Source organism: Oncorhynchus keta, chromosome 22 (assembly GCF_023373465.1).
Source record: "Oncorhynchus keta strain PuntledgeMale-10-30-2019 chromosome 22, Oket_V2, whole genome shotgun sequence".
NCBI classification, from domain to species: Eukaryota; Metazoa; Chordata; class Actinopteri; order Salmoniformes; family Salmonidae; genus Oncorhynchus; species Oncorhynchus keta.
The window spans coordinates 44,607,024-44,620,615 of NC_068442.1; the positions used below are offsets into that span (position 1 = coordinate 44,607,024).

Genomic DNA, 13,592 nt, shown 5'->3' on the forward strand with positions numbered 1-13,592 from the left:
GTTTAATGGTCCAATATAGCTGTTTTTAGCTTAATATCAAATCATTTCTGGGTAACAATTGAAGTACCTTATTGTGATTTTGTTTTTACATTTAAATGGTCAAAAGAAACCGCAATTTTGCAAGTGCTATCTAGGATTGGTCTGAGTAGAGGGGAAAGCTGAACTCGTTTTAATTGGCAGAAAGGTTTGAGGGCATTATCATTTTCACAAGTTCAGAGTATTATTCCAACCTTGTGTGGAAATGTATGTAAAACACAGAATCTAGATTTAGACTGCACTGGGCCTTGAATGCGCTACTGCTCGCTTTGACTGGGTTGTCCCCTAATGCAAATTAAACACGTCTTTTTCATGACCAGTTTTATTGTATTAGTAAACAAAGCAGTAGGCATCAGACACACATCGGCAATCAAATGGATTTATAAAGCAGCTGATGTCACAAAGTGCTGTACAGAAACCCAGCCTGAAACCCCAAACAGCAGGCAATGCAGATGTAGAGTCACTCAGCACACACACCTCGTTACTCCTTTACACTCCCACATTTCTACCTCAAGCGTTCCTCCTCTCTTCATTGACATGTATTTTTAATGTAAAGACTTTCATTTTAAGTTATGGATGAGAGTATATTCAAAACATTTTCTATAATAGTGCAGTATTAAGAGGACTTTGTATGTAAACTCTGTCCCAAATGGCACCCTATTCCTCACACAGTGCACTACTTTTGACCAGGGCCCCTTGTCAGTAGTGAACTATATAGGGAATAGGGTGCCATTTGGGAGACATCTAGTGTGGCCCAAGAGGCATCACTTGGGAAGTGAGTGCAAACGTGGTTGGTGGCACCTTAATTGGGGAGGACGGGGTAACGGCAGGAGTGGAGTGATATCAGATATGTCAAAAACACGGTTTGACGCCGTTCCAGCCATGAGCCGTCCTTCCCTGGCTGTTTGATATCACTTCAGGCCCCACACACTACAACACTGGTCAATTGCCTTCTTCATACACCTTATCTACTACACTATATTAAAGCATTTAACACAAAACCAACTCAAACTACTGTACATAGTTACATATCAACTGCTGTTATCTGAACCTGGCACAGCTGGGGTTAAGCCGCACAGTCTTAGATGATGCCTTACAGCTACTTAAGTCGCTCTGGATAAGAGCGTCTGCTAAATGACTTAAATGTAAATGTAAATGTACTTAATGGTTGTGTGTAGCCTGAGCTAATGTTTAACCAGTAATACTTTGCCTGGAATGTGTCGTGGCCTCTGGCCTAACCAATTATACCATCTCTTGTTTGTGGCATTGGGGCGTGTACCAATAGTCTATAGTGGCTTCCTTTCCTTGTCACCTTCCCTTCATGTGAAAGAAAACCACTAGTTAAACTCCTATGTTGCCTGCCTGAACCCATCCAGTCCTCTTTTAGATTACCACAGATTAAATAAAGACAAAGATAATCACAAATACACTGAACAAAAATATAAACGCGACATGTTAAGTGTTGGTCCCATGTTTCATGAGCTGAAATAAAAGATCTCAGTAATTTTTCATGCACATTTGTGCACAAATGTGTTTACATCCCTGTTAGTGAGCATTTCTCCTTTGCCAAGATACACCTGACAGGTGTGGCATATCAAGAAGCTGATTAAACGGCATGATCATTACACAGGTGCACCTTGTGCTGGGGACTTTAAAAAGGCCACTCTAAAATGTGCAGTTTTGTCGCACAATACACACAGATCTCTCAAGTTGAGGGAGCGTGTAATTGGCTTGCGGACTGCAGGAATTTCTACTAGAGCGGTTGCCAGATAATTTTATGTTAATTCCTCTACCATAAGCAACCTACAATTTAATTTTAGAGAATTTGGCAGTACGCCCAAATCGCAGACCATATGTAACCACGCCAGCCCAGGACCTCCACATTCGGCTTCTTCACCTGCAAGATCATCTGAGACCAGCCACCTGGACAGCTGATGAAACTGAGGAGTATTTCCATCTGTAATAAAGCCCTTTTGTGGAGAAAAACTCATTCAGATTGGCTGGGCCTGGCTCCACAGTGGGTGGGCCTATGCCCTCCCAGCCCACGCATGGCTGCTCCCCTGCCACCAGATGAAATCCATATATTAGGGCCTAATTCATTCATTAAAGTTTACATATTTCCTTATACGAACTGTAACTCAGTAAAATCCTTGAAACTGTTGAGTTTGTATTTTTGTTCAGTATGTTAGTGGGGGTGAAGGTATGCATCCTTGATTCCTTTCCTTAGGTGAGTCTCGTATTCTACTTCTTTCCTCCTCAAGATCAATCTGTCCACCTGGACTATCCTTCTGCTCTCTGATTGGTCTATGTCCATCACTCTCACCGGTCCCTTCTTTGATTGGTCATTAATAACAAAGCATTGTGCCTGCCAACTCCTGCTGAAGTTCCTATCATAAAGGGGACCTGACATTGTTTCACTGATGTATCTTATTGGACATTAGGATTCCATTGAACTGTCTGATTGGCTCTTCAGCCTTACCACTTAGCCTATAGCAGACATCAGTCACAACAGAGGCAGAGATTCCCTTGGAGAACACAACATCATAATGTGAGCAAGAGTGTCCCTTTAAGCCTGTGAGCCAACCATCTGGTACAGTACATTTGTATGATGGTCTGAATGGAGCCTATAGACACTACTGTAGTTAATTCTCCAACATTTTTTCTGTGAATATTTATTTTCTCTACCAGTTACATAAAACAGACTAAGTTCAGAGCATAGCCCGGGGGGCGGGGGCATGAAGTTGTGTAGAGGGCTCTCTTCTCCTCTTGCAGGGTTTAGTAGTAGTCTTCATAGTTCTTGGGGTTGAGGCAATAGAGAATGGCCCCTCCGAAGGAGAAGATGGTGGCCCCCCAGGCCAGGCCATAGCCCCAGTTAAACTCGTGGTTTATCCTCAAGCTGACCGTCTCAATGAACTTAATGGTGTAGAGGACCAGACTGCAGACCTGAAGCACCACTGTTACAGAGTAAGGGAGTGAAACAGAGAGAAGAAACAGAGCACATGAAATGACAAGATCAGAGAAAAATGAAGATTCTCTAGTTATAACAAACTGTGTGTGTGCTGTGTACAGTATGCATGTACTGCGTCTGTCTGTCTGAAGATGTGTGTGCATGTATTCATGCCATACTGTACCTGCAGTGGACAGCAAGACAGCGACAGGCCTGTAGCAGCGGCTCCTGGAGCCGACACACACTGACACCAGGGCAACCAGGAAGGAGAACAGGATGAGGGCAGCACCACCCAGCAACAGGGCCAACGTGGCAATCTGCCAGTCTGAGAGGGAGAGAGACAGGAGGGGGGGAGAGAGGGGGGCAGAGAGATCTAATATAATAATAATAATAATAATAATAATAATAATAAAGAGCGCTTTTAGAAAACCCTGCTCAGTTATGTATTATGGATCTGTACTGAACACACTGTAGCACCTCTATTTGAAAGAGAGAAATTGGTAAAAATGAGTCTGAACGCACTCAAAGCACCTCCCTATTTTATTGGCTAGAGTGAGAGCAAGAGAGTGAGAGAGAGGGTCTGTAACATTGCAATGCGAAATCTCACAGACATGCCCAAGTACACAGCCACAGTGAAAAATGACACAGACATCAACATGAAAGTCTGACATTCCACAAACACCATCTGGTAACCGAAGGCTTCTTATTCCTCATGGGAAGAGTATTCTGAGGATCTGACAGAGGTTTGCCAGGAAAATCTTTTCATGGGGGTTATTAGCCTAGTGATCCATGTCAACAGTGTGGCATATGGTCCAAAAATGTTAAACCTGCACTAAAATCACATTTGTACCCAACACAGCAAAAAATGGATGAAAACTAAACACAAACTGTCTCTCTCCCTCTCTCTCACTGCTAGGCCTCTTAATGAATCCCAGTGCAGAAATAGACTGTTATTCTCTGGGTGACTGGATAATGTGTGTCCCTCTCTCTCTGTCCCAGTGCAGAAGTAGACAGTTATTCTCTGGGTGACTGGATAATGTGTGTGTCCCTCTCTCTCTGTCCCAGTGCAGAAGTAGACTGTTATTCTCTGGGTGACTGGATAATGTGTGTCCCTCTCTCTGTCCCAGTGCAGAAGTAGACTGTTATTCTCTGGGTGACTGGATAATGTGTGTCCCTCTCTCTGTCCCAGTGCAGAAGTAGACTGTTATTCTCTGGGTGACTGGATAATGGGTGTCGCTCCTGCCTGCTCGATGCGAAGTCAGCAGCAGTTTCAAGAAGTACTCCAAATCACTCATCTAAAGTAGAGACTAGAATAGCACTCTGTCCTTGCTGGAATGCTAACAAGGATAGGAGAGGGGGGCTAGAGACACACAGGGGGCTGGGAGACAGAGGGGAGAAACTACTGGATTTCTATATCCAACCACCTTCTGTATGGGAATGAGCTTCAAGTTCCTTAACATCCACATGACCAACAAACTAACATGGTCCAAACACACCAAGATTACATTTACATTACAATATGTGAAGATTGGCACAGCGAAACCTATTCCCCCTCAGGAGACTGAAAAGATTTGGCATGGGTCCCCAGATTCTCAAAATGTTCTACAGCTGCACCATCAAGAGGATCCTGGTTGCATCACCATCTCGTATGGCAACTGCTCGGCCTCCGACCACAAGGCACTACAGAGGGTAGAGCGTACGGCCCAGTACATCACTGGGGCCAAGCTTCCTGCCATCCAGGACCTCTATACCAGGCGGTGTCAGAGGAAGACCCTAAACATTGTCAAAGACTCCAGCCACCCTAGTCATAGATTGTTCTCTGCTGCCGCAGGGCAAGCGGTACTGGAGTCAAGTCTAGGTCCAAGAGGCTTCTAAACAGCTTCTACCACCAAGCCATAAGACTCCTGAACATCTAATCAAATGGCTAACCAGACCCTTCCCCAATCTTGACCTTAACCATTAGTGGGGCAACTTCACCCTCCACCATAGAATGTTTACAAGCTTAGTCTTAAAGTCTTAAAGGTAGCAGGCAGCCTAGTGGATAAGAGTATTGGGTCAGTAACTGAAACGTTGCAGGTTCAAGTCCCTGAGCTGACTAGGTAAAAAAAAAAAATCTGTTGATGTGCCCTTGAGCAAGGCACTTTATTCTAATTGCTGCTGTAAGTCTCTCTGGTTAAGAGCTTCTGCTAATTGACTACATGTAAATGTGGTCCATTATAGCTAGCTGCTAGACACTCTTAATTAACTGGGAGGTGTACTGGCTTCCATTCATGTCCACTGAGGGATATAGATGTTTTATTGTTAGGAGCAACAGTCTAGACTTGTTCATCAACAATCTGTGGGCTGGGTGGGGGTATGGTATATGTAAACACACAAGGGATGTTATGAGGTTGATTAACTTAAAAAGGCTTAATGGCAGAGTAAATACCATCAGAGCAAATAGTTTGTTTTTCAATTAGAAGAAGTGCGTGTGCATGTGGGTGTGCACGTGGATGCATGTGTGTTAGAAATAGCTTGAATAGTTGGACATATCAATTAAAAAGGCCAATAGAAGATGTATAATATTCATTACAATCACAGCTAAGTGGCTTAATCGTAATGGCAAACCCTTTTCCTCTATGGCAAGGCAGACGGGAATGATCAAAGTGACAGAGTGTAAGCTACTTAAACTACAGTTCCCACTCTTGTCGGGGGGAAACATCATTCCACAGGTCGAGCTGCTCGAACATAAACAAACATTCCCTTCATGGACCAGATATAGCTTCTACAAAAAAATGGTCCGGTCATCACAGGAAGCCTCTCATTTCCAGCGACCTCATTGGCTGCCTCTCCGACCGTGGGAGCCCAACTCCGGTTTGTCACTAGACTGAACAACAATATAAAAACGCAATATGGAATAATTTCAAAGATCGAGTTACATTTCATATGAAGAAATGAGCCAATTGAAATAAAATCCATTAGGCCCTAATCTAAGGATTTCACATGACTGGGAATACAGATATGCATCTGTTAGTCACAGATACCTTTTAAAAAATGGTAGGGGTGTGGATCAGAAAACCAGTCCGTATCTGGTGGGACCACCATTTGGTTCACACAGCGTGACACATCTCCTTCAGAGTTGATCAGGCTGTTGATTGTGGCCAGTGGAATGTTGTCCCACTCCTCTTCAATGGCTGTGCGAAGTTGCTGGATATTGTCAGGAACTGGAAAACGCTGCTGTACATGTCGATCCAGAGCATCCCAAACATGCTCAATGGGTGTCATGTCTGGTGAGTATACAGGCCATGGAAGAACTGGGACATTTTCAGCTTCCAGGAATTGTGTACAGATCCTTGCGCAATGGGGCTGTGCATTATCATGCTGAAACATAGGGGATGGTGCCGGATGAATGTCACGTCAATGGGCCTCAGGATCTCGTCACGATATCTCTGTGCATTCAAATTGCCATCAATAAAATTAAATTGTGTTCATTTTCCATAGCTTTTGCCTGCCCACACCAAACCCCACCATGGGGCACTCTGTTCACAACGTTGACATCAGCAAACCGTTCGCCCAAGCGACACCATACAAGCCATCTACACGGTACAGTTGAAACTGGAATTCATCCATGAAGAGCACACTTCTCCAACGTGTGAGTGGCCATTGAAGGTGAGCATTTGCCCACTGAAGTCAGTTACAACGACGAACTGCAGCCAGATCAAGACACTGGTGAGGACGACGAGCACACAGATGAGCTTCCCTGAGATGGTTTCTGACAGTCTGTGCAGAAGTTTCATCAGCTGTCCGGTTGGCTGGTCTCACAAGATCCCGCAGGGGAAGAAGCCGGATGTGGTGGTCCTGGGCTGGAGTGGTTACACGTGGTCTGCGGTTGTGAAGCCGGGTTGGATGTACTGCCAAATTCTCTAAAAATGGCATTGGAAGCGACTTATGGTAGAGAAATTAACATTCAATTATCTGGCAACAGCTCTGGTAGACATTCCTTTAGTCGGCATGCCAATTGCACGCTCCCTCAAAACTTGACACATCTCTGGCATTGGGTTGTGTGACAAGACAGCACATTTTAGAGTGGTCTTTTATTGTCCCCAGCACAAGGTGCATCTGTGTATTGATCATGCTGTTTAATCAGATTCTTGATGTGCCACACCTGTCAGGTAGATGGATTATCTTGGCAAAGGAGAAATGCTCATTAACAGGGATGTCAACAAATTTGAGAGAAATAAGCTTTTTGTACATATGAAAGGCTGGGATCTTTTATTTTAGCTCATGAAACATGGGACAAGCACTTTACATGTTGTGTTCACTATAATTAGAAATATTGTCAATCCAGTAATCTTGGTCATTTTCTGCCTATCAGACAGATATTTTTGACTCCCTAGTCAAAAATATCCTATAGGATTAGTGATTTTTCCCCCAATACAATCCTTGGTCTTGCACTGAGATGCAGTGTGTTAGACCACTGCGCCACTCGGGAGCAATTGGACCCTTTAGGATTCTCGCAATCCTATATGATTGTGCGTCACTTTTATCAGAATCCTATTTGACTATTTTTTTTCTTATTGTAAATCAAAAGTAATCAGATTGGGTCCTTTTTGCTAAATCTTGTAGGATTTTGTAACCCCCAAACAAAATCCTATTAGAATGTTTTTTTCTATTTATTTAACACAATAAATTATATTTTGATGTCATAAGTAAATATTTTGGGTAGAACTATATATGGACATATTATACAGTATGAAAAGGATTCATTATTGAATATATATAGATATATATATAATCATATTTGTATATGTTTTATTACACTTGGATTGTGTACTAGAACATACGGGTTGAAAAGTGTTATTTTTCTCAGATATAAATAAACAAGTCCAGGTGAAAGCCAAAAGGTCATATCTTTCTAGGGGGGGACACTACTACATTAATACAATATTGCCCTCTTGCTAGATTGATGACTAAAACCACAGTGAAACAGTGAAAAACGGTTGTCAGCTCAATTCTAGCTATGTTGAAGCCATTTCTATGTTATTTTCGAGTCACTGTATTTTTATAACCTCGTTTTCATGATTTCTGGTAGATCTAAATCAATCACATCACGTTGTTGGACTCATTCAGCAGTTGTTACCTAATTAAATACTATAGGAAATTAATGTTGAAAGTTCCATTTAAATTCCTAAAATACAAGTTGAAAATAATGCTGTTGCCACTTCCCGTTACAATAACTTTTGATAAATAGCCTAATGTCAAAACACCGTTGTCGTGTCCAAAATCATCAATAAACAGTTTTGAAAACCTAAACATAAATTGTAGTCTACTACCTACACATACAAGTGCCACAATAGTAATCATATTACTTGTATTATTACTATTTTGGAGCACCCTATGAACTGCATATGCACAATGTTGTTTTGACAAGTGCCAATTAAATCACTCATTGATTAGAGGAGAAATCGAATTGCATGCGGCTGCTGAAACTAACAAATCAAAAACACATGGAACCTGGAAACACCTGTTGGAGACAAGCAGCTACATTTTGGAGTGATGCATTTTGATTTGGGTATGTGGCCTAAACGGAAAGAGAACGCAACCGCAACACTTATTTGACAAGCACTCATTTTTGATATCACATTGAAATGAACAGAACGGTTGCACGCCCTGTTCAAACTAACCTTACTAAAAATAAAAATAAAACATACGGAATCTGGAAATATTTACTGTATATCACTGGTTACAGGACACCTTTTATAAGACAGCTAGCTACATTGTGGATTGTTGTATTGTTTCAAGTATGTCGCCAACGCCTAAAGCTAAATGCAACACTATTTTGTTAACTCATCATATCGAAATCAAGAGTGAGGGCAGACTGTTGGTGTGTTTACATGGTTTAAACTAAGACTATTCAAAGGACACACTGAATGCGATAATTTCTATATCACTGGTTAGAAGAGATTCCCACTCCAGGAATCCCCCCCAACGTTACAGGAATCCCCGAACACCTTATTACTGTCGCAGGTGAAGTTACACATGAAGAAAACAATGGAGGGAGGAGGGACAAAGAAAGGAGAAATCTAGAACGAAGAAAGGATAAAAGTACAGAAGAGGACATAGAGACAAAGGACGGCTTAAAAGAGGAAGAACTTCCTTGAGTGATTCCTGTACCCGCAAGTCAAAACCAAGTTTAGTCACAAAATATAATTGATTATCGAAATGATTATTTGGGGTTTGTAAGTGAAGTACTCTGAACCGGGCTTGGATTTTGTTTCCACTTTCTTGAACCGGACAAGTGCCATTCTGTAAACAAACCTCTTCAACACACCACTGCAATATGGGAGTGATTCAATCATATCAAATTTTGGAACCAGTCCTATTGGGCTCCATTGGGATTCTATTTTATAGGATCCGATAAGGTTTTTCTATTGGATTCTCATATTGGAATCCTATCAGATTTTGGAACCTGTCCTATAGGATAAAAATCATATAGGATTGGTTCCAAAATGTATCATATTAGGAATGGTTCTCAAATCTGATAGTCAAAAACTTCTATTGGATTCCAATAGAAAAATCCTAAGGCTGAAATTGCAGGAAGCACTGCAGTGGTTATCAGTCTCAATCAGTTATGTAACAGCAGGATACAGAAACTCATTGTAGAAGCTCAGAGATTTAGAACAGACACAGACACTGCGTGAGAAAAATACAGCCAGGAGTCTCGGTGCTAGAAGGACAGGAAGCGCTAACTTTTAATATAGGACTGCGTCCCAAATTACACCCTATTCCTTATGTAGTGGGCTACTTCTGAGCTCTGGTCAAAAACAGTGCAATATGTAGGGAATAGGGTGCTATTTGGGATGCAGATTAGGTTCTGTATGATGATTGATGGAAATGGAGATAAGTGAGATCCAATCTGATCATTAAATACATCTCCCTATGAGTATTTCAGGAGCTGTCATCTCTATTTTTTTTTTACATCTGGATTTTTTTTTAATGCATCCCTTCAGGGCCACTCTCGGCCTGAGACAATAAGGGGGATTAACTGTGTCAGATCAGAACCTGGAGACTATGGAGAGTTTCTTCACCTCTGACTGGACTGAGATCAGCGCTAATAGTGATGAGTAGTGTCTGCTAAGTGCACTTACACACTCACTCCACATTAGTTTCTCATCTCTCACTGGTTTGGCATCAGCGCAAAATGTCTCACACTCCTCAGACTGTCTACACCTGTGTGTGTGTGTGTGTGTGTGTGTGTGTGTGTGTGTGAGAGAGAGAGAGAATATGTGTGATTGAGTGTAATATCCAAATGTTACCCATTTACATGTCTCCTGCATTAAAAAGGGATACCCCAGAGGTTTTGTATATTCTCAGACAGTAGTTTTGAAAGTGGTGCTCACGAGCCAAAATGGCTCCACTGAAAATTGTGCACAATTGTGTACTACGTCATCCATTTTATATGATATGTTGCAAATTCCAATTCATACAATATGTTAGGAATTTGTAAGTGCTTAAGTTCCTGGACTGCATCTTTAATGGTATGCACATCTACCTGCAGAACTCTTTACTGAGTGTACCAACCTGCTTGTAGGATATGAATACACATCTATACACAACAACACAGCAGAATGTGTTATTAAGTGCACCAACCGGGTAAATACAATACAAACACAATTTGTTTAATAGCCTGGGCATGACACTGAGGAAACTTAGATATTGGGGAGAGACTGACTGATTACTGTGAGTCAAATTGATCCCTAAGTCTAGTGCAAGGCCAAAGTGAGGAAATGGGCAGTTTGCTGTGTGCAGTTACTGTGGTATGCTGGCTGCTAGTGACACAGAGACTCCATGTCTTTATAAGGAATCAAGCTGCACTTTGTCTCAGAGTGACAGGAGAGAAGAGCGGTGCCAAAATGACCCCTCAGTTAGGATACTCATCACATAAACAAAAACAGTGTATTCAGACAAACAAAAACACTTATTCATTGACTGCACAGCACACCATCTGCAGCCAACAAACTAGATAAAAAGACACATTGAACACCTGGTGGAGTAATCGAAATTACAGCTCGTTTCTACAAAAACTTCCATGCTGGGTGAAAAATAAGTCCCCTTTTCAATGGGGAAAACAGCATTTCTAGAATGTGCCACTTGTTTCCCTGGTTACTAATCTCTCAGCATTTGGATCTCTGGGGAGTTCGCTTCTCAAAGTTTCCCTTGCTCCTTGGCCAGCAGAGGAACCCCAACAAAGGCTCATTTTGTCGGCAACAAAAGCCCAATAAACCCCAGCTGGACAAAATTCCCACATCATTTAGTGGTGGGTTGGGCGAATAGAAAAGAGGGCAAGTAAAGAATATTTTATATGCCCATAATTAATTATAACAAGTCCTTTAAATTTGAAATAAACTACTTAAAACTTTGAAACGCCAACTTTAGAGCATCCATCATACATTTGATAGCAGAGACTGGATGGGAAAAATTATGCTCTTGCCTTTACCTTTCAGCTGCAACAAATTATTACTGAGCAGAGAAAAAAATTAAGTGATTGTACTGATGCACCAGTAGACTCAGCCGCAGGCGTCCCTTTCATCTCTGAATTCATATGTTCCTCAATGGATGCGTAGCATATCATCATGGGCATTGAAACAAACAAAAAAAGAATCCCTCAAAATGTCCCCAAAATAGAATCCTATCAATTTGTACCTCAACATAAACACAGTATAGATGCATATGTGCATTCTGAACAGTAAAAATAGTAATAGGTCTATTGACATTAGTGAACACGAGGCAGGTCTCTCTCACCAGTCTCGAGCGTTGTGTTGCACTGCCATGTGTCCGAGTTGACAGGCTTCCAGCAGGACTCCCACAGAGACAGGTAGTACTGGTTATACGCCGTTACCCACGCGGGGCTCAACACCGCCCCGACATCCAGGCAGAGCGCAAGGAAGACGCACACCAAGCCCACCAACTTCAGCGGTGTCAACGCCGACACGCGCACCTCCTCCGTTCCACTCACGGATGAAGCCATGGGATGGTAAACAAAAGTAGCTTTCTCCGAGGACCGTGGGCTGGCGGTTGGGTCTCAAACCAAGAATTTCGTAATTCTCCCCTGCTGAGAGTGGAGGGTGGGCAGCGCGTCAGGGACGCTGCTGCAGCTACCGTATCACCACTGCTGAAGCGAGTCGTCCGAGCGCACTGAACATTGCTGAAATATCACAGAGAGGCACCTGCAGGGTCCTAGTGCCTAGGTCTCTCTCTGGATTTCCGACAGTCTCTTTCCAGAGGTTGGCCAATTACTCTCTCTCTCTCTCTCTCTCTCTCTCTCTCTCTCTCTCTCTCTCTCTCTCTCAATTCAATTCAATTCAAGGGCTTTATTGGCATGGGAAACATGTGTTAACATTGCCAAAGCAAGTGAGGTAGACAACATACAAAGTGAATATATAAAGTGAAAAACAACAAAAATTAACAGTAAACATTACACATACAACAGTTTCAAAACAGTAAAGACATTACAAATGTCATATTATATATATATATATATATATATATATATATATATATATATATATATATATATATATATATATATACATACACAATGTACAAATAATTAAAGGACACAAGATAAAATAAATAAGCATAAATATGGGTTGTATTTACAATGGTGTTTGTTCTTCACTGGTTGCCCTTTTCTCGTGGCAACAGGTCACAAATCTTGCTGCTGTGATGGCACACTGTGGAATTTCACCCAGTAGGTATGGGAGTTTTTCAAAATTGGATATGTTTTCGAATTCTTTGTGGATCTGTGTGATCTGGGGGAAATATGTCTCTCTAATATGGTCTCTCTCTCTCTCTCTCTCTCTCTCTCTCTCTCTCTCTCTCAGAGGGAAACAGGGGATATGAAATCGCATTTTTATAATTGAACCTAACCGATTCTTATTTCCACAAGGAAGTATCCAGTAATTAGCTATTATTGATTTTTAGGGGGGAAAGGCTGCCCCACTCCCACACACATTTGATTATTACTTTGAAAGGCAATTTATTCCAAAGTTGCACATTTGATTTCACGCACAATTATTCAATCAACATAGGGGTTTTCTGACAAGTGCAATTATTTCATATGATTCATCGTTCATTTCACTCCCATCATGTTTCGACCCATAGGTGATGTGTTGAGTGTCAATTTCAAATTACAGTCAAATGTGATCATGGACTGGAGTTTGATTAGACACTGTGAATTTAATATGTTGTGACAAGTAAATAAACTAAAAATGAATAGGCTTTTCCTAAGCTTATAAACTGAATTACTCATCACACTGGGCACAAGCCGCGTAGCCCCCTCAATTAAAACGTTAACCCCTTCCGTCTTAGTGTTATGCCTCTATATAAAAATAGCGTGACAGTTTGGCGCAAAAACAAATCCGTATCTCCACGGTGCTGTGTCAGCACAACAGACCAACATTTCCATAAAAAGCGGGGAAACAATGTATGTATGTTTTTCAAGCAGAAATTTGCTTCCTGCAACACTAACTCAAAAAAGTTCTGGGACACTATAAAGTCAATGGAGAATAAGAACACCTCCTCCCAGCTGCCCACTGCACTGAAGATAGGAAACTCGGTCACCACTGAT

The 13,592-nt window shown here is 41.8% G+C and overlaps 1 protein-coding gene across 1 annotated transcript; it reads right to left on the minus strand.

Moving 5' to 3' along the window:
* Window positions 1-340: 340 nt before the first annotated feature.
* LOC118401547 (transmembrane protein 47) lies at window positions 341-12,233 on the minus strand. The gene is made up of 3 exons (XM_035799153.2): window positions 11,765-12,233; window positions 3,168-3,308; window positions 341-2,990 (listed from the first exon to the last, which is right to left on the minus strand). Exons 1-3 carry the CDS (start codon window positions 11,988-11,990, stop codon window positions 2,812-2,814), a joined length of 546 nt encoding a protein of 181 aa, XP_035655046.1. The 5' UTR covers window positions 11,991-12,233; the 3' UTR covers window positions 341-2,811.
* Window positions 12,234-13,592: the final 1,359 nt, after the last annotated feature.